General features: G+C 48.7%; 7 protein-coding genes across 7 annotated transcripts; 4 read left to right on the forward strand and 3 right to left on the reverse strand.

Moving 5' to 3' along the window:
- Positions 1–41: 41 nt before the first annotated feature.
- On the forward strand, positions 42–836 carry MAA_06572 (NAD(P)-binding domain protein; the record flags this gene model as incomplete). The annotated part of the gene is made up of 1 exon (XM_007824570.1): positions 42–836. The coding sequence occupies one exon, from the start codon at positions 42–44 to the stop codon at positions 834–836; it is 795 nt and encodes a 264-aa protein (XP_007822761.1).
- Positions 837–1,372: 536 nt separating this feature from the next.
- Positions 1,373–1,919, forward strand: MAA_11604 (alpha subunit of GDP-forming succinate-CoA ligase; the record flags this gene model as incomplete). Its single annotated transcript, XM_011412519.1, has 2 exons — positions 1,373–1,427; positions 1,495–1,919. The coding sequence occupies 2 exons, from the start codon at positions 1,373–1,375 to the stop codon at positions 1,917–1,919; spliced, it is 480 nt and encodes a 159-aa protein (XP_011410821.1).
- A 1,355-nt stretch (positions 1,920–3,274) lies between these two features.
- MAA_06574 (Beta-lactamase-like protein) lies at positions 3,275–4,378 on the reverse strand (the record flags this gene model as incomplete). The annotated part of the gene is made up of 2 exons (XM_007824572.1): positions 3,275–4,123; positions 4,190–4,378. The coding sequence occupies 2 exons, from the start codon at positions 4,376–4,378 to the stop codon at positions 3,275–3,277; spliced, it is 1,038 nt and encodes a 345-aa protein (XP_007822763.1).
- A 1,032-nt stretch (positions 4,379–5,410) lies between these two features.
- MAA_06575 (Beta-ketoacyl synthase) lies at positions 5,411–10,973 on the forward strand (the record flags this gene model as incomplete). The annotated part of the gene is made up of 4 exons (XM_007824573.1): positions 5,411–5,760; positions 5,819–7,220; positions 7,284–9,650; positions 9,705–10,973. 4 exons carry the CDS (start codon positions 5,411–5,413, stop codon positions 10,971–10,973), a joined length of 5,388 nt encoding a protein of 1,795 aa, XP_007822764.1.
- A 901-nt stretch (positions 10,974–11,874) lies between these two features.
- On the reverse strand, positions 11,875–16,525 carry MAA_06576 (multidrug resistance protein MDR; the record flags this gene model as incomplete). Its single annotated transcript, XM_007824574.2, has 4 exons — positions 11,875–13,372; positions 13,434–15,666; positions 15,733–16,261; positions 16,319–16,525. The coding sequence occupies 4 exons, from the start codon at positions 16,523–16,525 to the stop codon at positions 11,875–11,877; spliced, it is 4,467 nt and encodes a 1,488-aa protein (XP_007822765.2).
- Positions 16,526–19,592: 3,067 nt separating this feature from the next.
- On the forward strand, positions 19,593–21,076 carry MAA_06577 (farnesyl-diphosphate farnesyltransferase; the record flags this gene model as incomplete). The annotated part of the gene is made up of 3 exons (XM_007824575.2): positions 19,593–19,660; positions 19,766–20,840; positions 20,891–21,076. The coding sequence occupies 3 exons, from the start codon at positions 19,593–19,595 to the stop codon at positions 21,074–21,076; spliced, it is 1,329 nt and encodes a 442-aa protein (XP_007822766.2).
- A 929-nt stretch (positions 21,077–22,005) lies between these two features.
- Positions 22,006–24,945, reverse strand: MAA_06578 (phosphotransferase enzyme family protein; the record flags this gene model as incomplete). Its single annotated transcript, XM_007824576.1, has 5 exons — positions 22,006–22,267; positions 22,447–22,790; positions 23,661–24,004; positions 24,068–24,824; positions 24,877–24,945. 5 exons carry the CDS (start codon positions 24,943–24,945, stop codon positions 22,006–22,008), a joined length of 1,776 nt encoding a protein of 591 aa, XP_007822767.1.
- Positions 24,946–25,894: the final 949 nt, after the last annotated feature.

A 25,894-nucleotide genomic window follows, 5' to 3' on the forward strand; every position in this document is an offset into this window, starting at 1 on the left:
ACCCCTAGTTGCAGTACCATTTCCCAACCTCTTTCAACACCATGGCGACGTATGCTGTGCTCGGCGGCACAGGGAACTGCGGCGCTGCTCTTATCCAAAACTTTCTCCAGACTCCCGACACCAGAATCAACGTATACTGCAGAAACCAGCCGAAACTACATGACCTGCTCCCAGAAATTGTCGACAACAAACGGGTGCAAGTTTTCCAAGGCAGCATACACGATGTGGACCTCATGACGAGCTGTATTCGAGGCACCAAGGCCGTCTTCATGGTCGTGACGACCAACGACAACATCCCAGGCTGTTCTCTCAGCCAGGACAGCGCCACAAGCGTGATTCAAGCCCTGGAAAGAATCAAGGCCGATTCGCGCCCTGGTATCGAGCTGCCAAAACTCGTCCTGTTGAGTTCTGCCACTATTGACGATCATCTCGCCCGCAACATGCCGGGTTGGTTCCGCCCCATCATGTTGACTGCGGCTTCGCATGTGTATCGGGATCTGCGTCTCGCCGAGGCGTATTTGCGGTCGCATCAAGACTGGGTTACTACCATTTTCATCAAGCCGGGAGGACTATCGCCGGATGTCTCGCGTGGCCATCAATTGAGCTTTGATGAAGAGGAGAGTTTTATCAGTTACTTGGATCTCTCTGCAGCCATGATCGAGGCAGCAGATGATGAAGGAGGAATGTACAATGGCAAGAACGTGAGCGTGGTAAATAAGACGCGTGGCGTAGGGGCAAAGTTTCCGAGGGGAACCCCCTTTTGTATTTTGATGGGCTTGTGTCGGCATTTCTTTCCCTTTGCACACAACTATTTGCCCAAGACTGGACCCGCGTAACAATCTTCTTTTGGGATTATTCTCAAGAATAACGAGATATTAAATACACTCAATCTGTATATGATTATAGCTACTACTAATATTGTGAAATATGGCCTGACCTGGAATGTATTTTTCGGGAGACGGAAGGACGTCATAGTTACAACCGACATGATAACAATTTGCTGGTATCTTCCTACGTGGCACGCAATCTTCGGACCTTCTGCTGTTTTATATATTCTACAGAGAGTGCTAGCTATTGTCCTTGTTCGATTGAGCCCAGCGTATAGAGTGCTAAATCAGCGTCCGTATATAGACGATAAAATTTCGCCCGAGGCAATTTTCCGTGGGCACCAGGTCGGAAGTCCGGATACCCCTACCTCTGGCTTTCGAATGCGAGTCGGAGATCAACCACGTGGCATAGCCGACAAGATAAAGTGGCTTGCTCCCATTGCGAGCGCTCTCTGCTGCCCTGAGCGTTCTTGTCATCTCATATTACAACCTATTATATTGGCCATCAAGATCTCACATTGCCAACATTGTACGATCATAACGCCATGTCGGGAACCATTGCTCCAGTTACTGCCGTAATTACGGGGTCATTCCTCTCCGGTTGGCAAACCAATCTCAGACGAAATGCATTCCATCAGGTACAGGGCGACTAACATGATTTCCACAGGAGCAATGATGTCTCTCACTTTTATCACGGTTCCAGTTTTCTTTGACACGACTGTCGACGAGGTGCTTCTTGTTAACCAGTGGAGACGCATGTATCACTACGGGCACCAGATTATGCCGGTCTTGGCAATAGGCACATTTGCGTTGTATGCCGTTACGTGCATCAAATACCATGCTGCTAAAAGGCCATACGGCATCTTCGCTCTTGCTGCCGCGGCAACAGTCATCATGATACCGTTTACATGGTTTATTATGGCAAGCACGAATAATAGACTCTTCCAGTTGGAGGCAGCGAGCAAGATGCGCTCCCCCACGGTGGAAGTCACGGGAGTCGCGGAGCTGTTGGTGACGTGGAACTGGTTGCACTTTACGAGATCGCTGCTGCCATTATCGGGAGCCGTCTTGGGTACACTGGGAACATTTTGATTCTTGGGCCATTATATCAATAACATTGGTCTATGGATCTCATCACTTACTCAGAGGGTCCATAATCAACAAGTTGACATGGTACCACGAGCGTTGGTCAAGGGAAATCCGTTTCACCGAAGAACGCATATCAGGGAGTACATTGCAATGTTTATTCTCTACGTAAATGTCTCAAAATAGAATGCTGTCTAGTCGACTTTTGTACTATTGACCTCGACCCCATCCCTAATTATCTCTGTAACCCACCCAATCGTCATCATGCTCCTTTTGGTATCAGCAAACTTCTCGTGATCCCCAACCAAGTGTTCTTTATACCAAGGATCTTGTTTCATTCTCTTGTAGTCATCCACATTTTGAAACACAACTTGGCTGAAACAGTCAAAGTCGGCCAAGTTGGTCATCTGATGGTCAAAGAGCCGAGCCATGAGGCCGCGCGTCTCAAGCGTGTTGTGAATCTTTCTGATGTCAACTTTTATTCTCAAAACAATAACAACGAAGTTGTGGTATCAAAACAACAAGACAAAAGGTGGAAATGCTGAGGAACCACCCATGGCCAGGCATGATGCCTCCAATCCACTTACCATGGTCCATCTTTTAACGCCATATTTCACCATCAATCCACTTGTCATTGGGGCAGAAACTTGAGTCATGTGCTCCCTGTAGTCTTGTTCGCTCATGCCTGGTCGGCGGTAGCCACAGATTGTCAAGCAAAGAAAGTGAGTGTTGGGTTCCCCCGACGGGGGAGCTGGAATTTCTGGGTGGTCAGACATGCTAGTGCTAGTTTGGGAAATATCCTGCTTCTAAAAACAGGATAAGTGGGATTGTAAGGACATGGAGGCACTGGGGTTATAACGGCCACTTGCCTGGTTAAATACTGGGCACTCCACGGACTCCGACGCCATCGGCAGCCAGGTAGCAATACCAGACATTTACCGGAAAATGTCAACCTATATTACTACTCTTACAAACTTGGAGGTATCAGTCCTATTCGACTGCACGTTTGCCTGAAAGATGCTACCTTGCTGAAATTTATCAACTAAAATACCAAATGGTACTTACCAGATGCACGGAATTCGAGGTGGACACATGATATCTACATCTAAGGGGACCCGTGAGAACAGGGCTGAAGTCTAAAATCTTTTAAACCTCTTAATCAAGTACTATGTTTTAAATTTATTAAAATAGCGTAGATGCTTAAGGATATTAAATGAGGTTAAACTTATTATTGCTTAGTTTCGGGATAAAGTTGGTATTTTAATTTATCTAATTCAAAAAAATACTTTACACTTAATTGAAGACTAGCATAAAACGCAGAAACGCATTTGAATTATCACCACAACCCGCTCATTTCCACCCTACATCACTTGAACACGAGCATCGGCCCTGGAGGTAGTCATCGGGCCCGTCATCAGGCCTCCCGCATTCTGCGGCATTGCCTCTACGGAGTACCACTTCTTCTTTCCCCCGCGGATCTCAAAAGCAACACGGCAGTCACCCGCCAACTTTCTTAGAACCTCGTCAATGAACGGTTCTAATGCAAGAGTTCGAGTGCTCTCCTCCAAAGCCTCGCCGTAGATTTCGGTGACAAGGTCCTGTATAGTGATGCTCCTCTCACCACGGGTACGAGCGCGACCAAGCGCCTGCATTACTTGTCTCTCGCGTCTCAGCTTGCCATCCAATTCCTTTTTCAGCTTCGCCGGCAAATCAGTGATGGTGACTCCATGTGCAGAGAGGCCAACGGCGCAATTCTGCATGTACATCTTCTGTAGGCTGGCCATGAAGATGCCCAAGTCCTCTACGGCGCTTGTTCCGTGACCGAGGATGTTGTCACCGGTAAACATGGCCTGCTCCTCCTCCAGAACAAAGCACATGTGGTCTTCCGAGTGTCCAGGAGCATGGACCGCACGGATAGTTGCTCCCTCGACCCTAAAAACCTGGCCATCGGTAATGTTCTGCTGGCCCTTATCTGGCTCATTCTTGTATATCGACCCTTCCAAGTGCGGATACAGTCTCAGAAGGTCAGGGACGCCGCCAGTGTGATCTCCGTGCCAGTGAGTCAGCAAGACATGAGATAAGCTGACACCCATGGATTCGAGTGTGGACGAGATCAGTTCAGCCCAGGCTGGTTCCCCCCCAGAAGTATCGACGATAAGTCGATGCGTGCCAGTGCCGATGACATAGGTGTTGGTACCTTGATATGTAAACTGTGTGAAAGCGTTAATCACTGAGATGTATTTACATTTTGGAGTCAAAAATCATCCAAAGCGCACCTTTCCTGGATTCTGACCCAGTATACGTAGAACTCGAGGCGTGAGCTGCTCGACATTCGGTAATTTCGGCAGATTTGTTGTTTGTCCCTGTAGATAGTCTTCAAACGCACATATATTCAACGACTTGTTGATCTGCCTGTATCCGCCTTTGTCTGCTTGCATGACCGCTGTGTTGATATCTGGAACCATTTCATCAAGCGTATCGGGAAGACTTCTCTAGACTCAATTTAGCGATCGTAATGACTCTTTCGTTTCAAATTCGATTAGAGATAGTTGAGGCTCGAGGAAAGATTTGGTGATGCTTTTTGCAGAAAAAACATCGTGGCAAGAGCCGGGCTCAGTGTATAGAAGGCGACATCAACACCCTGTTTGCCGGCGTGCCAATTTGATGGAAGCCGAGTGGCGAAAATAATAAGCCTAAACAGGGTCTGCAGCGGCGTCGCCGAAAGCCAGATGAAAAATGAGCCACCATGAATTCGCTAGGTATTTCGATTTATGCCGAAGGAAACCTGACGCTCGGACTCCGACACTTGAACGAGTCTATCCGAGGAGGTGGCTGCCATGCAGTAGTCCTGTATCAGCTTTCATATCGACACAAATTCTCCACTTTCTGACAGTCCTAAACTGACTCAAGCGGGCAAAGAGTTCCGAATCAAGCTAAGAAGTTCCGGTGCAAGTCGAACGGCCTTCGGATGAATCCACTCGGGGCGAAGGAGCATGTAGTTCAGAAAGAACAGGCCCATGATCCACTGTGAGATTCTGACAGAGGGAGATTTACGTTGACTTTGATATTGTGGGAGGCTACGGAGTGTACATCATTTCGGAGCACAAAGCTCACCTCGGCATGCCACGACTGGGTAAATCCGGCTGCATTTGAGCGGCAAATTGGGGACTATAGACGAGAAAGGCACTTCCACGTGGCATAACGGTATAACCAAATTGTAATTGTACAATTCTTACTTATATACCTGGCTGGAGACATTTTCTTCGTATGAAGGAAGTCGGACTGGCGAGTACTGTCGCTCATGTCTCGCCGTCAGCAACCGATGAGCATATCTTGTTGCATACATGTTCCGTCCGTACCATCGGTGTGTTGAAGTCTGGACTCGCTCTCCGCACGTCTGAACTTGAATTAAGTCTGGTGGCCCCATCCGCAAGAAGCCCCTATCAGTGCTAAGCATTCCGTTGCCATCTCTGCTTCATCGATCCTCGCTCCCAACAATGGTCATACACACCCCCAACACAATTTCAGACAGCGATGGAGAACTATGCAAGATGAATTTCATATACTTCAGCAATGAGTTCCCGAAAGGCGATCTTCAAGATCTTCTACGTCTCCTGCATAGCCACAGCAAGGACAAACATCACCCAATTCTAGCGCAATTCATAGATGAAGCTACGCGGGCCGTCAAGGAAGAAGTTCGCGCTCTACCAAGCGAGCTGAAAGATTTGATTCCGTCATTTACTACCATTCTGAGCTGGGCTGAAGATGGCGGCCTTCGCGAGGGTCTCATCTGCGGCGCTGTGGATGGAGTTCTCCTCGTCGTCGTTCAGTTAGCGGCGTATATTGGGTGAGTAGCCGTTTCCCTCCATGTTGTTACCCTGGCTCGTTAACAGTTGACGGCGTAGATATGTGGAAAGTCACCCTGAAGAGTCCGTCGACGTTTCAAATTCCGGCCTCCTTGGCTTGGGCATTGGGTTGCTAGCCTCGACGGCCATCTCGTTGTCATCGACCGTTTCGGAGTTGCCGCTTGCAGGCGCAGATGCAGTTCGGTTGGCCTTCCGTTTGGGAATTCACGTTCTGAGCGTCTCGGAGAACCTGGAGGCCAGAGACTTGTCGCAAAAGGAGGACTCGTGGGCGTACGTAGTTCATAATGTCGACCCAGTTGCAGCGCAGAACGAGCTCGACATATTTCATTCTCGATTGAACACACCGAGTACGGCGAAAATCTTTGTGAGTGCTATCAGCCAGAATTCCGTCACAGTCAGCGGGCCACCGGGAAGATTAAAAGGTCTGTTCAACAAGTCAGAGTTCTTCCGCGTGTCAAGATGCATTCCTTTACAAGTCTACGGAGGCCTCTGCCACGCACCACACATCTACAACCAACAAGATATACACGCTGTAGTGTACGGTAGCTCCTTGAACACCATTGTTACGAAAGCTCGGCCGGCTTTGTTGGTTTACTCAACCAGGACCGGACTACCCTACACGGCAAATAATGCGGCAGAACTGTTTGAGTGCGTCATATCAGAGCTGCTGACAAAAGCAATCTGCTGGGATGAAGTTATTCGTGTCGTGGTGGACCAGGTTCAGTGTGCTGGACCTCGCGGAGTGGTGTTGAATTGCTTTGGGAATTCAATTCCACTCAATGACCTCAATCTTGCCTTGAAAAGTACGTTGCCGGACTGCAAAGTTTTAATAAAAGACTTCATTCCATGGCTCTCCCTTGCTGCGCCAAGAAGCAACACTCCCCGCGGTGCCGCGCAGTCCAAGCTCGCCATCGTTGGCATGTCTTGCAGACTCCCAGGGGGCGCAACAAGTACTGAAAAGTTTTGGGATATCCTGGAAAAGGGCATGGATGTTTCGCGGCAGATACCTGCCGACCGCTTCGATATCAACACGCATTACGACCCAACCGGCAAAGAGCTTAACAAGACTATGACACAATATGGTTGTTTCATAGATGAGCCCGGCTTGTTCGACGCACCCTTCTTCAACATGTCACCACGTGAGTCGCTGGTAGTTGATCCACAGATGCGATTATCTCTAGTCACAGCTTATGAGGCACTGGAACAAGCCGGATTTGTTGCAAACCGCACCGCCTCGACAGCATTGCCACGAATTGGGACGTACTATGGCCAAGCTGCCGACGACTATCGTGAGGTGAATCAGGGTCAGGAGGTTGGAACTTACTATATCCCCGGAGGTTGCCGTGCGTTTGGCCCGGGCCGTATCAATTACTTTTTCAAATTCGCTGGCCCCAGTTACAGTATTGATACCGCCTGCTCCTCCGGCCTGGCAGCGATTGAAGTGAGTGACGCAGCAGTATCTGATGTGGTTTCCTAAGCAAACGAAGCTAATATACGTGGATAGGTAGCTTGTCAGGCTCTGTGGGCTGGCGACGTGGACATGGCTGTCGCTGGCGGCGTGAACGTGCTCACCAATCCCGATGGTTTCGCTGGATTATGCAATGGTCACTTCCTTACCAAAGGCCACAACGCATGCAAGACCTGGGACGCCACTGCAGATGGTTACTGCCGAGCAGATGGCGTTGGATCTCTTGTCATTAAGAGGCTTGAAGATGCCGAGCTGGACAACGACAACATTCTCGGCGTCATTCTCGGCGCCGGGACCAACCATTCCGCGGAAGCAGTATCTATTACACACCCTCATGCCGGTCACCAAGCTTATCTTTCTCGTCAAGTGCTTCGCCAGGCTTGTGTTAATCCTTTAGACGTGTCCTATGTCGAACTACATGGCACCGGCACTCAAGCCGGCGATTACGAAGAGATGCAGGGGATCATGGACGTTTATGCTCCTCTAGCCAAGCGCCGTAGCAAAGATAAACCTCTACATATAGGCGCTGTCAAGGCAAATTTGGGTCACGGAGAATCCGTTGCTGGTACGACAGCATTGATCAAGGTGCTTCTCATGCTCCAGAAGAATGCCATTCCACCGCATATTGGTATTAAGACGGAGATCAACCCAAAGTTTGGCCGCGACATTGACAAACGTAATCTCAAAATTCCATTTGAGATGACTCCCTGGCCACATGTTCCCGGAAAGAAGCGAATTGCTGCAGTGAACAACTTTGGAGCCGCTGGTGGCAACACGACCATGGTCCTCGAAGAGGCACCAGTCCGCCCAGCGGATGAGACGGACCCGCGGCAGACTCATGTTATTTCTGTATCGGCCAAGACTAGATCGTCACTGGCTGGAAATATCGAGTCCTTACTTGGATTCCTGGATAAATATCCAAACACTAACTTGGGCAATCTTGCGTACACGACGACAGCGCGACGCTACCAGCACACCCACCGCGTCGCCATCGCCGCATCCAACATTGCACAGCTGAGGAAACAGTTGACTTCACGACTGGATCAGATCGACTCTATCAAGCCCGTCGCAAAATCTGGCCCGCCGCCAATTGCCTTTACCTTCACTGGTCAAGGAGCGTCTTACAAGTCGATGAGTCTAGAGCTGTATCGAGATGTTCCTACGTTCCAACATCACATTCGGCATCTTGACTCTCTCTCTCAGGCCCAGGGTTTCCCCTCTTTTATCCCTGCTCTTGACGGATCACATCCAAAGGAACACGAACATTCCCCAGTTGTTACGCAGCTTGCGTTGGTTAGTACCGAGATAGCCTTGGCTAAATACTGGTCGTCTCTCGGAGTGAAACCCGACGTCGTCATGGGCCATAGCCTTGGCGAGTATGCGGCGATGCACATAGCCGGGGTGGTTACTGCCAGCGACACCTTATACATGGTCGGAAAACGGGCGCAAATGCTGCAGGAGAAATGTGAGAGCGGCAGTCACTGTATGATGGCCGTCCGGGCTTCTCTAGAAGAGATAAAGGCGAGGTCAGAAGGCAAGCCGTACACAATTGCGTGTATCAACGGGCCCTCGGATACGGTGCTCAGTGGTACCAAGCAACAAATAGATGAGGTTGCTATTCTCCTCGAGCAAGCCGGTTTCCGGTGTATCAAGCTAGATGTCGCCTTTGCTTTTCACTCGGAGCAGACGGATCCTATTTTGGATGACTTTGAGGCCCTGTGTAAGTCTGGAGTTACTTTTCAGGAACCCAAGTTGCCTGTCATCTCCCCGTTGCTTGGCAAGGTTATATTCGATGGCAAGACACTCGGCGCCAACTATGTCCGCCGCGCTACTAGGGAACCAGTTGACTTTCTGTCTGCTTTGCAGAACGCCCAGAGGGTTTCCACCATCAGCGATGAGACGGTTTGGGTCGAGGCCGGTCCGCATCCTGTATGCACTGGCTTTGTGAAGTCTATAATTCCCGCCACACAGCTTGCCGTTCCGTCCATCCGGCGTGGTGAAGACAACTGGAAGACCATGGCCGAGAGCATGGCGGCTCTGCATCTCGCGGGCATCCCCGTTAGGTGGAATGAGTTTCACCGTCCCTTTGAGGCCAGACTTCGTCTACTCCATCTTCCGGCTTACTCCTGGAATAACAAGAACTATTGGATGCAGTACAATGGCGACTGGTGTTTGACAAAAGGCAACAACTTCTATGAGACTGGGAATGACGCAACCAAGGCCAAGGCAGCACTGAAGTCGCCCCCGCTAAGCGAGCTTCAGACATCAACAGTGCAGCAGATTATCGAAGAGAGCTTTAATGGCTCAGCTGGTTCAGTGGCCATGCAGTCTGATCTCATGCAACCCGATTTTCTTGCTGCTGCCCATGGACACCGTATGAATGATTGCGGCGTTGTCACTTCTGTAAGCCATGTAATCGCATGACTCTTTACTACCACGTGCTCACAATTTTTATAGTCTATCCACGCCGACATTGCCTACACCCTCGGTAGCTATCTGCACCGCAAGTTGCTTCCCAAAGCCAAACAAGCAAACATGAATATTAGCAACCTGGTCGTCACAAAAGGGCTCGTGGCTAATAGCGACACAAAGTCTCCTCAGTTGATCCGTGTGACAGCCTCGACTGTTGATGCCCACTCAGGTGTTGTTGACTTGACGTGGCAGAATGTGGACAACAACGGCTACGTCCATGAGCCGTTCGCTACTGCCAACATCATTTATGGTGATGCAAATGAATGGATCTCCAGTTGGAATCCCATTGCTCATCTCATCCACAGCCGGATTGAAACTCTTGAGCGCCTTGCCGTAGAGGGCAGGGCTAGCAGATTCTCCGGCAACATGGCGTATACCCTGTTTGCAAGCAACTTGGTTGACTACGCAGAAAAGTACCGGGGCATGCAGTCCGTGGTGATGCATCAACTAGAAGGCTTCGCCAACATAGAGCTCACCACCAAAGAGGGCGGAGTCTGGACAGTCCCGCCATATTTCATCGACAGCGTGGCACACCTGGCTGGCTTCATTATGAACTGTTCTGACGCCATCGATACGAAGAACAACTACTGTGTCACCCCTGGCTGGAATTCCATGAGGTTTGCGAAGCCACTGGTTCCAGGGGCGCAGTATCGCTCCTATGTCAAAATGATACCAACAGTCGAGGACCCAACGATATATTTTGGTGATGTCTACATCATGCAAGACGACATGATTGTAGGCATGGTTGGCGGAATTCAGTTCCGTCGCTATCCACGCATTCTCTTGGGCCGATTCTTCTCGCCCCCAGACAAGGCGGCAGCTATGGAAGGCAAGCAAGGTATTGTTGCGCCGCAGCCAAAGACGACACGGCCAGCCCTCAAGCCTGCCGCCCCTGAAAGGGATCACGGCAAAACTAATCTGCCACCAGTCAAGCCTGCTGCTGAAGTTGCTGATGGACCGAGCAAAGACAAGCTTCTGCCTACCAGTGCTGGGGTACCAGCCGTGGAGTCCGCCACGGGGTCTAACAGCGTCGCATCGAAGGCACTGCAAGTCATTGCCAGAGAAGCCGCCTTGGAAGTTTCCGACCTGGAGGATGATGCTAGTTTTGACAATCTCGGAATAGATAGCCTGATGTCGCTTGTGATTGTGGAGAAGTTCAGGATTGAGCTGGACATCAAGGTTGGCGGGAGTCTTTTCTTGGACTACCCGACGATTGGTGATTTCCGGAAGTGGCTTGAGGAATATTACGGTTAATTCAAGATCGTTTCAGGATGCCTTTACAACAATATGTAGCTATAGACGGAGGAAAGTAGAATTTCACTGAATAGCAATCTGACACTCATCTTATTTAGACGATGATTTAAGCTTCGCAAATATAAGTGATTTCTAATAGGAGTTACCATGGTCAATTCCCAGAAGCCTTGATGCTTAGCCGTACTTGGTTATTGTATGCGTTGACGACCTAGTAGGTTTGAGCAGGCCCGGCGAGGTGTGCCTCTTGGATTACACAAATGAGAATAATGTTATTTAGCATATACTACGGCTACTACTATATGTTCAATATGTATTATACTTTCATGTACAAATGATACAGTAAAATAGCCTATAAATTGACCGACCAGAGCGTTGGATAGAGGACGACGGCTCCGGAGACAGCATCCAGCGAGCCCGTGCCGCCTTCAATCCGTTATCACTCGGAACGCGGTCTTGTCTTGGTAAAAGCCTTGCTTACCATCAAATTGCCATCGCCATTGGGACCATCCTCCGCCGAGGAGACTTTCGTTTTACTCCAGGAGAGTTGGGGCGGATTGGTCGAGGCAAGCCAGGAGCAGGAGCAAGCTGTCGAGGTAGACAACCTGAGAATGAGTTTCAGCCGCGTGAGCACATTGCAGGACAAAGGAATGGTCCCTGGCTCGAGTTTCTACCCCAGAGTCGCTAACGGCCCGTTTCTCGCAAATTCTCGTCGGCACTGGGTTCGCTCATCTTAGTGCCGCGAGAACTCACTCCATGGCCTGCTTCATTGCTACATGTGTATGTTCTGGAATCTTTGACAGCGGGATCATGCTGATAGATTAGGTCTGGATCTGGAAATGTGTGAATTTCGTATGATACGATTAACTTGAATTGTACCGTATCGAGGTAGAGGAACCGTCATTCAGGGTCCCGCAATGCCCTTCATATCGTTGTAAAGTGTACGGAAAGCACTTTCTCGCCGTAATAATGTGACTGGATCTCCCCATTCTACTATGCAGCCGGCATCCATGACTGCGACGCGGTCAAACTCCCGGATTGTGTCCAGACGATGTGCAACAGCGATGATAGTATAGCGTTCAAAACGCTCTTGGATAATGTGCTGTATGAGTGCCTCCGTCTCACTGTCAGCGGCAGCTGTTGCCTCGTCCAAGACAAGAATAGAAGAGCGCCGCATCATTGCCCGTGCTAGACACATCAGTTGACGCTGACCATGCGAGAGTAGATCCTGCGGTAATTTCCCATCCAAACCACCAACCTCGTCAATGCAGAGCATTTTCCACAGCCCAACTTTCTCGAGCGCCTGTATGATACTCACGTCGTCATTATCACCAGTAGGGTCAACGTTGAAACGAACTGTTCCAGGGAGGATATACGCATCTTGCGGTAGGGCAATCAGTCGCTCTCGTACTTTCTGCCGCGGAATTGTTGATATATCAACGCCATCGACATGAATAGAACCGTCGTCTAGTTCTAAAAGGCGAAAAAGACAAGCTATCAAAGAACTCTTGCCGCTTCCGCTGCGACCACAAATGCCTATATGTTGACCAGGCTCGATGGTAAGAGACACGTCTTGGAGGACGGGCCCAGATCCCTTTCCATATGAGGCCATTACGTTACGGTATTCCACAGATCCAAACTGCGGCCAACTCTCAGAGACAGCTACCCGCTCGGCGGGAAGGTTCTCGCATCCGACGGTGGAAACAAATGACTTGACTCGGGTTATAGCACCTGCTGATGTTTCAAGCATAGTCCAGTGAATGATGAGTTGTTTTAGACCAGCGCTGAAGCCAACAATACTAACCAAAGCCAAACCTAGTAATCCGACATCCAGTCCTCGTGCCTGCACAGCAATAGTGGCAAGAACTATGGCTATACCACCAACCATAAGGTCCAGGACAAGACTAAGCCATCTCTGAACACTCAACAAGAGGTAAAATGGCCTTTGAACAATGTCAATAAGCTCGTTGTTACGCTCGATAAAGTACTGATCCCAGTTGAATGCCCTGAGTATGATCAGGCCACCCAGAGTTTCAAGGAAGTGCGCGAGGAGGATAGACCTTGATTCAATGTCTAGCAGCCGTAATGTGCGCGACGTTCGCAGGTAGAAGCTCTGGAGGACATAAACAGCCAGGACACAGAAAAAAAGTGCGGCTCCAATGTATTTGCCAGTAGCGGCGATAAAGATGGCTCGCGCAATGAGAACGAATATCATGACAACTGTGTTGATCAATGACAAAGGAAGATCCATGTCAATAAGCTCCATATCCTGATTAAATCTGTTGGTAATAGAGCCAGTATCTGAAGTGTAAAATAGAGACATTGGAGCATTGATTACGGTAAAAAGGAGGCGTTTGTGTAGAGTCAGCGCAACGCGAGGAGCTAGGCTGGTGATGAGGAACCTAATACACAATAAATCATCAAATATTCGTCTTGGTATAGTGCGTCCCTTTAACAACTTACCCGGCAGCAGATCCAAGACTAACGACAGTCAGAACGCCAAGAAGAAGATATATACCCCAGTAATAAGCAGCGTTTGTGTTTGGATACAGCATGTTGTCTGCTGCCCACCACTTCAACCACACCTGTGGGAATGTGGAGAAGAATGCAAACATGGCACAAATTACAACAAATATTGACCATTTGATCCATCCAAAGCACTCAATGTAATACTTGTATATATCCATATCGCTAGTGGAAGCGTCAGCGGCATTGATTTCCGGGAGTGCTTTGGACAGAGCTTCCCGAACAGCCTCAGTTGGGAGGCATAGTCCGCTGTTTTGCATGCTATCATCTTGACGACCCCGTATTTGAAGGTTTGACACGTATCCATCGGCACTTGATAACTCATCATAGGTTCCCAGTTGAGCGACGGTACCATCTGAACCGAGTACCACGATCAGATCTGCTTCAGCTAAGCGATGGCCAGAATTGGTTGCCAGAACTGCAGTCATTTTATGACGTCGTAGAAGTCCGGATTCGGAGAATACAGATGCAAACACCAGCTTTTCTGTTGTGGCATCAAGCCCACTGAGGACATCATCCATTATCACTATTTGCTTGCGAGAGTACAAGGCTCTAGCAAGAGTAAGACGCATTTGTTGTCCGCCGCTGAGATTGATACCATTACTCCCTACGAGCATTTTGTCACCTTGTGGGAATTGATCTATGTCGTGAGAAAGAGCACAGGCATTCAACACGGTGGAATACCAGTATGGGTCAAGAGGTAGAGATCCAAGAATATTCTTCTGGAGGGTAGCATTCATAATCCAACATGACTGCGTACAAAAGGCGGCATCTGGAAAGGCTGAAATGATGGAACCAGTTGAGATAAGTGTTTCGCCTAATAATGTATGAAGGAGGGTAGATTTGCCACTACCAACAGGGCCAACGACCATTGTCAGTTTGCCAAGAGGAATGTCGAAGCTTAAATCATGCAAGATGCATGATCGATGGTCCGTCCATCGGGCGGAAATATGCTGAAGTCTTATTGCAAATGCGCTTTCCTGGGGAGTGGCCAACCGTGCCGTTTCAGCAAGTTCCTCCAGTTCGTAAGTTTTACTGGACGGCACCTCTTTCTTCTCGTGGTGGGACAGGCTTTTGGCATTGTCAGGAACAATAGTTTCGTTTAAGGAACCTGCTCTGCTGGAGCTTGTTGTCGGCATGTGTGATTGCGATTGAATGGCATCCGGATGATAGAACTGGTTGAAGGTCCTGTTATCAACACGCATGTCGGTGTTCAAATATTGCTGAATTCGTTGGAAGCATCCGACGGCACCCATAATGCCACCTAGGCCTTCCACAAAAAGCGACATGGGAGCAATCATAAGCTGCAAGAGGGTTAGCGTCGTTATAGCGTTGGTGACATCCAAGATGTTGTAAGCCATATATCGCTGTAACAAGATGTAGATACCGAAGGCGCCGACCGGAGATAGAGCAATACTCAAGTAAGAAATAGCAACTATCTTGAGCAACACGAGTCTATACCCAAATGAAACCTGAACCTCCCGTTCGCGAATATTGGTGATTATTTTAGCCAGTTTATCAGCAAGTCCTGTCATCTTGACGGCTTTCATGACCTTGAGCATCGACGCCGTGGCTGCCAAGCGAGTCTGGATAGAGTCGAGCCAGGCTTTTTGGGCTACCGGAGCGCCAGAGGCCACCACGGCGCCCAGAGCAGCACAGATGATGACGGTACCAGCAGGTCCCACGAGAGCGAGACCAAGTTGTGCGTGTAACAACCATAGAACAAGGCCAACTTCAATGGGCGACGCCCATAGCTCATGCATAGTCCTGAAGCCCGTCACGATCCTCTCCACATCAGCACTCATCAATGTGACAGAGTCGGCGTCCTGTAAAGAAGTCGAGCGAACTTTGAGAGTGTGGCGATAAATAACATCGATGAGGTCAGCTCGCATTTTGGCGATGAGTTGGAGAGTCCAGTGCTGGGTCAGGGCCGTTGATACGGCAATACCAGTGTACACGATGGCATACGAGATGATGAGACCGGTGCCAAATGCCGGTCGTTCTGTCAACTCTGGACTTTGAATGTAGGATATTAAACGCTCGATGAGAAAGGGTTGTGCAAATGTGAACCCAGTCTGACAGGCACGAGGTATCAATCCCTTGAGCAGGAGAGTTTTGTTATGTAGCATGCAGGCTAACAGCAGCGCCCGAGGTTGCCTTTTGAACTTGCCTAGAGAGGTGATGAAAAATTTCCAGTCAAAATTTAGAACCACAATTGCTTCAAAAGGCCACTTACAGACGCCCCAGCGATGATAAAAGCTTTCGTATTCCCCGCATGTTCGCAAGTTCTGATCCACATCGTCCAACGATTTCAGCGCGAGTTGTCGTCTATATCCTCTGAGGAGGACTGGATTGATCCACCAGGCAAACCATTGGTTAAATTCGCTAGCGATCGACTCCGGTGGTAGCTTCTTGTACTCTGGAAGCAAAATGTTGTGCTTCTCTGTCGACTCAAGCAACAGTAGGAGTGTCTTCAGTCCGACGGCGACGCTAAACACTATGGCTGTAGACGCTCCCTCCACAAGTGCCCATAATGTCCGGCAGCGAGCAACATCAAAGATCAAGGTCAAACCAAGATACAGAATGATAACAGTGGATGGGCGAACACTTCGTAAATGATGCAAATGCGACAGCAATGCCAAACCAAGACCCAGGACAGGGACCAGTGTATTGGCGGCGATAGATGCTCTCGTCTTCGGACTGTGTGGATGCACACTTAATCCCAATAGCACGAAATACGAAACTTCCAGGGCAGCCCACGTTGCCTATAATTCGGTCAGTGTTTCACACGTTTGGTTAATGCGAGATGCAAGCTCTCTTACCAGCTTTACACTGTGAAACCATGTCCGCGCAACTTTGGTACTGCTCTTGAGCTTATCAGCGACGAGAAACGGCAATAGCAACAGTACTATTATCGCGGGAATAATTGTGAGGATTGTCTCCTCAAATAATAGTGTAAAGTCAAACCCTCCATAACAGTCGGCAGCAGGACCGAATCGGTCCTCTGTTTCAATGGAGCACTTTGCCATGGCGACGACTATGCTGGCGCTGCCTCAATGAAACTTGCACGAGCCATCCTCCCAAGCTTTTGTCTTTTGCCCTCAACAAGCTGCTTCCAGATCCAAGTTGCGCGGCACAGGGAGAATTGCGATTGGGCTTACGACACCGGATGAGTCATGGCACATGCAGGCCGTACCAGGGGACCCAGAGCCTGCGAATCAGCAATAGAGCAATAGCTGTTGTCTGTTCATTGTGAGTTGGACCAACAGCTCTGGTGGGGAGATTATTACGTATTGCGTTACATGATATGTACGCGGAGCCTCAATCGAGACGGCTGACGAAACGTCAAGGCTTACTATGCCTGGTATATCGACTTTGCCGTTGACATAGTAACCAACCAGGTCATCTTGGTACCGGAGTACATATGTACGTACATGTATTGCAATTACGCTACTCCGTACTGTGAGTTAGGTCGGCCGGCAATCACGAATGGACCTTGATCACAACCAACTTTCACATTCAACCTCACTTGAACTCTCGGCTACATTCACAAGTTACAACGCCCGACGAGATAGGCGCTCTACCCTGTGAAATGAACATTGATCGGTAAAACATTTGGCATTGTAAAGAACTTGACCCGACATTCGTGACCGCCCAATAATGGCAGGACCCGCTGAAGAGAATATGCAGTATCATCTCGTGCTGCTCTGCTTCGATACCACAAAATTACTACATCGTCCACACAATGATAACACCTGGAGAAGACCCAGACTTGAGTGGTAAACAGTGCTAGTGCGGAGGATGGCAAAGGTCTTGGTAGCCCGCTCCTATGCTAACATGAATGTCCTCGCAACTGGTTCAGGTGAGATATTTAGTACGAATTAGAGTGTATAATTTCCTTGATCCTTGCTTGTTAATACAAATCAGCCTTCTTGTAAAGGTGTGCAAGGGTACGTATCTTCAATATCTTTCATATCGATGCCACAACTAGTCGAAATTATATCAATACTGCTTAGGGTGGTGAATACATCTCCTAGAAACGAGAATGGCAACAGCTGGTCTTCATCTGAGCACAATTGTCCCTCACCAATACATTGAACACATGGAGCCATGGCAATGAGCTTCGGGTGTCGTAAGACATCAGACACCGATAGACAAAGACCCTTCTTGCCACATTCAGATAGCAGTCTCATGGTAGTAATTGAGTCGCCGCCTAACCGGAAGAAACTGCTATCAAGACCAATCGTCGAGGCCTTAATGTTGAGCACCTGAGCCCACAGACTTTGTAGCTCCCTTTCCTCGGCTTGTACAGCCATCCGCATCTTACCTGGACCTTAACTACAAAGGTTTTTGAGCTTCTGTGCTCAGAGGACTTTAGTTATTTTGCTTAGATTTGTACGATTGAGTTTCCCAGTTGCTGTTATGAGGAGACAGGGTAACGTAAAGATGATGGAAGGTATTATTTGGCTGGGTAGATTCTTAGTTAACCTGTCTTCCTCTTTGTTAGAGATTATAAGTGTAGAAAGAGAGAAAGTATTGTTCGTCGATTCAACCATGGTTACATTGGAGATAAAGACTGCTAGGAATGGACTAGCATCTTTACCGGTAGGTACAATGACTTCGGCTGTAATCTGCTCTGCTTGTTTGGCGTCTAGTAAGCATTTTCGAACTTGGTATTCCACCTCACCTAGCTCAATTCGCTGACGATGGTTTTAACTAGCGGTAGCTGAGCAGGTTGTAGCAGCTGAGAAACAGATATTGTCAGGTATAGAATAGCTGCCTTTGTTTGATCCACCTTTAATAAGACCCATAACCGTATAATATATAAACTTATGAAAGATGTGCTTAGTGTAGTTGTAAGTTTGAGAACTAGGTTGAAACCTAAATTGCTCTGCTTGATAGGTTTTGTTGGATAGAAAATCTGCGTGAGACACGATAACGTTCTTGGAAATACCAGTGCTACCGGATGTAAATACCACGTATATTAGTAACGACGGATTTCTATGAGGTCAAGTGGAGTTGTGAGAAAAAGTATAGGAATTAGCTGAGGACCAACAGCAACTGCCTGCCTTGCCAATTGGGAGATCAGGGGAAGGTGTAGAGTCGACAAGAGTACCACCGCAGCATCGGCCCGGTGTGTAATTGATGACAGTCGGGACTCTGGATGGGTAGGATATAGCATGAGAAATGCTTGCCAGCCTTGAGCACGGCACGGATACAAGCAGATACCTGCAGGGATTTCTCAAAGCATAATGGCACCAAGGTTCCAGGACCAACACCAAGGTGTAACAAGTGGTGTGCCAGGCGTGTTGACAAGGTTATCAAGCTGACCATAGATTAGGTCTCCGTCCCAGGCAAATATCGCCTGCGCACCAGGACGCATTTAGACCTGGCCATGGATCAAGGTATGTTCACAGCACTCTATCAGGTCTAGAACAGAGCCGTTCCATGCCCAAATCCTTTCCTGGTCTTGTCGTCGAACCCGCTATGGGTCTTGTTTGTCCAAAATCAGCACAAGCCCCACTTGTGGCCCTATACGTGTCGAATGAGGTCAACGGTTTAGCGCTCTCCCGTTTACCCGTAAGCGGCCCGCAAGCGTTAACACCTGCCTGAATAGGCAATTGCCGACTTGTACGCAAGCGTACCAAGAGGACCCCGCAAAGAGTACGGGCGGAACTCAAGGAATTGTTAAAACGAGACAAGTGTCTAGAACATTATGGGGACATTTGTGCCGCCGTCCTAAGCACAAGTTGCTCCGTAGTCGAAAAAGGGGCTTGGGGAATCAAATTCATGTCAGTAAACCCTCGGCAAATGAGGTCCTGGAGAGAGCACTGACCAGAGGAAGTGATCAATTATCATCAGGGCCAGGCCACTTAGTCATCAGCTCCAATCTAGATAGAGACCCTGACAACCCCGTCTCCTTTTCGCAGCAGAACTTTACCCCATCCATGGAGCCTGTATCGCAATAGCTTTTCATTTTGTGGCCGCACGCACAACAACCCAATCGCCCGTGCTGTATACATAAGCCGCCTTAAAATCGTCCTTTGCGTCATATCTTGCCCCATCAGTGTTCCTGCGCGCCAGTCATCCGTCACCATGGGTCTTGTATCACAAGCCATTTACTTTGCTTTTCATCCACACCAACTGCGGATGATAATTGAATGGTTGGCTTTAGCCCTCCCTCAGAATTCTCGAGGTTCTGTCCCATCATCGATGCTGTCTATCCATATGCCGAGCCTGCTGACCTGTGATTAATTGCATGGACGTAGGAAGCTTTGGCATAATCCCCTGCACAAGAGAGACGAAGACAATGAACCGACAACAGCCAAAATCTGCTACAAGTTCCTAGACCAGACCAGTCGTAGTTTTAGCCCTGTCATCAAGGAACTACACCCTGAGCTACGATTACCTATATGTGTGTTCTATCTGGTACTTCGTGGCCTAGACACCATCGAAGACGATACGTCCATCTCCCTCAAAACAAAAGAGCCCCTCCTGCGAGATTTCCACAACTTTCTCGATCAAGATGGTTGGACTTTTACGTGCAATCGGCCTGAAGAAAAGGATCGGGAACTGCTGGTGCAGTTCCACAACGTTATTACTGAATTTAAGAAGATAAAGCCCGCCTACCAAGCAATCATCAAGGACATCACCTCTCAAATGGGCAATGGCATGGCCGATTTCGTGCGAAAATCTGCTTTAGGGGACGTAAACATCAAGACCCTCGAGGCGTACGACCTCTACTGCTGGTACGTTGCCGGTGTGGTGGGTGAGGGTCTGACTCGCCTCATTGTTGAGGCCAACATGGGCGACGCAAGATTGGTAGAGAACGCGCAGCTCTACAAATCAATGGGTCTGCTGCTGCAGAAGAATAATATCACCCGGGATGTGCGTGAGGATTTCGACGACAACCGCTGCTTCTGGCCTCAGGAGATTTGGTCCAAACATGTCGACAAGTTTGAAGACTTGTTCAAGCCAGAATATCTTGACGCTGCTCTAAACTGCAGTTCCGAGATGGTCCTTAATGCTTTGCGGCATACATGCGACTGCTTCTCCTATCTTAAGTGCCTGCACGACCAGAGCGTCTTCAACTTTTGTGCCATTCCTCAGTCCATGGCCATGGCTACTTTTGAGCTATGCTTCCGCAATCCGGCCATGTTCCAGCGCAACATCAAAATCCCCAGGGGCGATGCTTTCCAGTTAATGATCGAGTCCAGCAGAGACATTAGTGTTGTTTGTGCCATTTTCCGCCGTTACAGTATACGGATCCAACAGAAGAACGACCCCGCGGATCCCAACTTCGCGGAGATTAACAAGGCGTGTGAAAAGGCTTGTACCCTAACTGTTCCCCCCAGTTTTCTCTGCTTCTTGACAGACTGCTAATGGTTTTACAGATTAAGAGCTATGCCGACACCATCGGGTCGCAACAAGCTAGCAAGATGTCGGTCGTTGGTACGCGATGCCCCCAAGGAAAGTGGTCCAACCCTCAGCTAGCATTCGCCAGTGTCGCAATCACATCGACCCTGGTACTTGGAGCTGCCTGGGTTATGAAGGGCCAATTTGAGTTCGCCTGGCCTTGAGCTGGTACAGTGATGCGTTAGATGAGCGAATGCGCATACCCTACACCTTTTTTTTTTATGAACATTGAGGGCACTAGTGGAAAGCTGCTCCTTCTACAAAAGCGTACCCATTGAGAAGGTTTGAATAATTTTATCTTCCGTAAAGCTACGTAATATAATGTACACATTTTAGTTGGTATTGACCCCTATGCTACGGCTGGGTTGGGGGTGTGGGTGTTTAAACTGTCGACGTCACATGTGCAGTGTCAACGAAACACAAAAGTGATTAATGGTTCAACAAATTAATGCATGAGGCACAGGGCTGGAAGATCCCGGATGTCCAACAAAGTAAAACGCGTCCAGTTACCATAGCATTAGTGGCCAGCGCAGCCTTGGCTCGATCGTCGACGTCTTCAATGGAAATGGCCAAACATAAGTAGGCTAGCATTGTTGATATTTACGTAGGTACATGTATCAATGACATCTCAAAGTCTAGCAGTCTCCATGTCTGGAGGGGATATGTCAATGCTTACTCCCCCTTCCTTACCATGTATAAGTTGCTCAACCACAGACCCTCTGTCCAGGACAACGACTTGGTCGAAGCGCATGGTCATCTCAAGTCGATGGCTTACCATTGTCATCGTATACCCGTCAAACTCGTGCAGAACAATCTCCTGCACAACTTTTCGGTATCAACATTCAAGCTACTGCTGAATTCATCCAGGATGAGCACGCCGCCCTTTTTCACGGTCGGCTGTGTTGCTGAGATGGTGTCGATTTCGGCCTCGATGTTTCAGCGCACTGAGCCTGCAAATAGGACTTGCCCACATCGCGTGTCAATTCTTTCAAGGCCATGCGTCGTCGAATAATGGCCCGGGCAAGACTGAAAAGCTGCCTGTAGCCTTGACTGAGAGAATCGGCCGTCAGTCGCGCCGTTAAGCCACCCTACTCTAGCACAAAGTCCCACAAGCCTTCTTCTCGAGCGCAACCCGGCAGTCGGCATCGGTGTCGGTGTCGGTTGAATCCAGGTTGCCCTTAAATGAAGTGCCGTCAGGGAGAAAGACTGGATCTTGAGGAACTGAAATGAGCCGGTCACGTAGAGCATCGCGATCGATGGTGTCCAAAGGAAGACCGTCAATGGAGAGGGTGTACTTGGAGAACTGGATCGGGTCCAGCAGGCCCAGGAGAAGCAGAGTGATGGACGATTTCCCACTGCACAAAATTACGTTCGCCCACACAAGGCCGCCTTTTGCCCGGCTTCAATCTTCATTGTGAGACCCCGGAGGGCGAGGTTTCCGTCGCCCTCTTTTGTTTCAACACCACTTCAAGCGAAATGTTAGCCGTAACCCCAACCCTAACCCTTCTTGGGCCGTCTGATCGAGAGTACTTACGCATAAGATGCGGTGACATCTTGTATTTCAATGACACTCCTATCTGGCCAAGATGAGGGAGGCGCAGTGTGCTCACCTGGGGGATCCTGGACAGGCGTGGACTCGCTGAATGTCTTCAACCGGGTAACAGCGCCCATTGACGTCTCCAGCAGCGTGTAGTTCTGGATGATGGCGGCTATGAACTTGCCAAAGGTCATGATGGAGACCATGCTAGCACCAGCGAAGCCCGACTGCCTACGCAATTGTGTGGCAAGCACCACAATGAGAATTGCCAGCGCCGCAACAACCATGCCCAACACGAGGGTCAGCCAGCGCTGCACCATGCGCAGCAGAAAGGAAGGGCGCTGTGACGTGTTCAAAATCGTATCGATTTTCGCTCTGGCGTCCAAAGCTCCGCCAGGTCACCGAGGCTGAATTTGCGGCGATATTGCCTGGATGAGAAATACGTCCGGAAGTAGGCCCGGCAAATGTGGCCCGACATCGTCATGATTGGTGATCAGAAGGACGTCTTGAGACGGCTTCAAATCAACGGGCTTGACTAGTTGGGACGGCAGAATCACGTTGACAGAACGAGCGGACACGAGAGCAGATTTGCATTCACCTGGAAGTCCTGAGCCGTTCTTGAGCATTTAAGGGGCTTCCTTTGGACTCTGGGATCAGAATCAGACACCTTTCTTTCATCTCTCAATTCAACCATTGCATCAAAGGTCCTTGGTTGCAATCTCATCCTTTGACCCAACAAGGCTCACTCTATACAAGAGGCTTCCGTCAAGCCTAAGGCCTCAATACATTCCTTGTGATCATGTTGTGTAACCAACATCGTGACCAACATCACAGAGCCAACATAGATTAGAACCAACAGTCTTCCTAGACCTCTGAGCGGCCCGTGCCGTACAACGTGACAGGTCACGGATAACTTCCGTGTGACATTTAGCGAGCAACTTGATCTTGACAGACTACTAGGGTGAGGAATAGATTCTTAAGGAAAACTCTGACATAACCAATTTGCACTATATGTATAAAGTGAGACGATGAGGCTACTCATAAAATATAAAAGTCACCTGATTGTTCCTTCACAGTACTCCATCAGAGGGTGCGCTCGTGCATTCCAAGAACCTAACAATCAGGCTCTCCGTCTCATCCCGAGCCGCCTTGAGCTGTTCCGCAGTCTTGCGAATTCTCATGAATGGGCTATCTAATTCGAAGGGACTTACTTTATCCTGGAGCCAGTAAATGTCTGCGATTTGCTCAAAATGTGAGATAGTGTGAGGCCTTGCTGCACCTGCCCGGGCGAGCTCCTCGTCCCATGCTTTTGCTACATCCCATTGGTCCTCTGAGCAGTCCGCATTTAGGAAAGATTTTGAAAAGCCCGTGAGCATTGCATTGCGAAGGTTGAGATTAGATGCGCTTTCATATGGTCCTGGAAGCTTACCACCTGATATATTACCAAAAGAGAATCCCATGAATTCATCTGCGACTGTACCAATATAAGAGAAGTCAAAATCTAGTAGCGCAGTCACCTGAAGAGTGGTGGCATCGAAGAGGAGATTATTTGTTGCTAGAAACGTCGATATTAGAGGTGTCTGAAGTAATTAAAGCTGTATAGAAGATGGCAACTTACTAAAATCAGAGTGAACGAGAACTCTGCGGACGTCCTCATAATCCTCTAAGGTCTCTTTAAGTCGATAATCGATAAAATTTTCAAGTTTCGCTCTTACACCATTCTCTTTCCAACCTCGGATCACAGGGTTCTCATCAGCTTCTTGAAACTTGACTTTGAATATAGCGCTTAAGAAGTCCTTGTAAGTTGTACAAGGCTCGCCCTTGAATAAAGTCATCTGCGCGCTGACAACCTTCCCATCTTCATCAAACTTCAGTCCTCCGAATCTATCCACTGTCGTTGGAATCTTGAACTGCTGGAGTAGGGCTAGGATATCGGCCATTTGTCCGAGCACAACTGATTTATCCTGTAGAGTCAAATCCTCGAATCCTCTGTCAGGCATGGTCCCATGCATGTATTGCTGTATACTAAAACTCTGACCACTAGATGTGCTAGCCCAAGCGTATACATCTGGAACAATATGACTGTATTTGGACTTCGCAAGTGCCTGTCGGACAAGGGTCATAAAGGCGACTTCATTTTCAACACGGTTGGTGTTATTTAATCCAGTTCCTGGATGGGAATTCGCGAGTCTGAAAATCAGGGACGTAGCATTTGCTGGGAATGGCACAGTGCCTGGTTGGAATTCATCAAACTGGGAAGATTTGATCTTGATCGTTGTAGTTGTCGGCGATGAAAGAGTGACAAGGTAGATGAAATTGTTGTAGGGAAATGGGGGGCCGTTCATGTCATATTCGACTGGCTCAATGCTCGTCGCCTGAATTGTCGTTAGTATATGCCGTTCCAGCACAGAAGAGATAAGATAGTACTTCTAGATTATTGAGCTGGAGAGTTGATTTAACAAAGTCGAAACGCTCATGATAATGTTCATGATTCATCTTGTGCAAAGTGCGACTAGGAGATATCCCTAGACAGCTCTTCTGTAGTATGAGTGTCAGATGCAGAGGGACAGAATGGTTGTCTGAAAATCTGATAGACTTATTCAGCTCGAGGGGCGTTTTATCTCTGTTGATGTGCTTGAGTTATGACAAATACTGCATGAAAGAACTACCAGACCCTTGTAAAACCTTCGGTCGATTGGAGAAGGTAGGACTGCAAACCCTGTCTTCGCAGGACATGTCGGCCTCGGCCTTACTTACATATTTAGGCAGGCAGCAGCATTCGCAACCAACAACGTAAATGAGAATTTATTTGGCAAGCCCCCTGTGGGCTGACTCACATTCGCCAAATATTCAATGCCACACGACTCCGCATTAACAAGCATGGGACCATCTCTCTACCGAGGGATACGAGGTTATTCTCGTGGATGAGACGACGGTTATAAAATCAGGGAAGTCGCCACATCTGAGCGTTAAAGCACCTCTGAGTTGGGGCTTCGGCGATGGCAAGTATCTCGCACAGATCGACGTGTTCCATCAAATCCACTGTCTGAATGAACTCCGCAAGGAGATTGACTTCGACTATTAGAATGGCGCGAATTGGGACAAGACATCGATACCGCCTGGGCACTCTGAGCCTAAAAAGCACTGCATTCATATACTATTGCAGAATATAATGTGCCACGCTGACGTGGACATCATTACGCACAACTGGGTGCATTATGAGAACATAGACAACCGCGGCAGGCCTTACGCGGAGCCGTTGGCGGACTTCAACTTGATCAAAAGCTGCCGTGACTTTGATGCTTTGCTAGACTGGGCATTTGAGAACGCGGTGGACAATTTGACGGCGAAGTGGGCTAAATGGGAAATGCCAAAAGACGCAACATTAGTTCATGGTGATGGATACTTGTAATGAGTTTAGGTGCTCTGAGAGTCATTGCTAGAA

The sequence above is a fragment of the Metarhizium robertsii genome (genome assembly GCF_000187425.2).
Source record: "Metarhizium robertsii ARSEF 23 chromosome Unknown MAA_Scf_11, whole genome shotgun sequence".
Lineage (NCBI taxonomy): Eukaryota > Fungi > Ascomycota > Sordariomycetes > Hypocreales > Clavicipitaceae > Metarhizium > Metarhizium robertsii.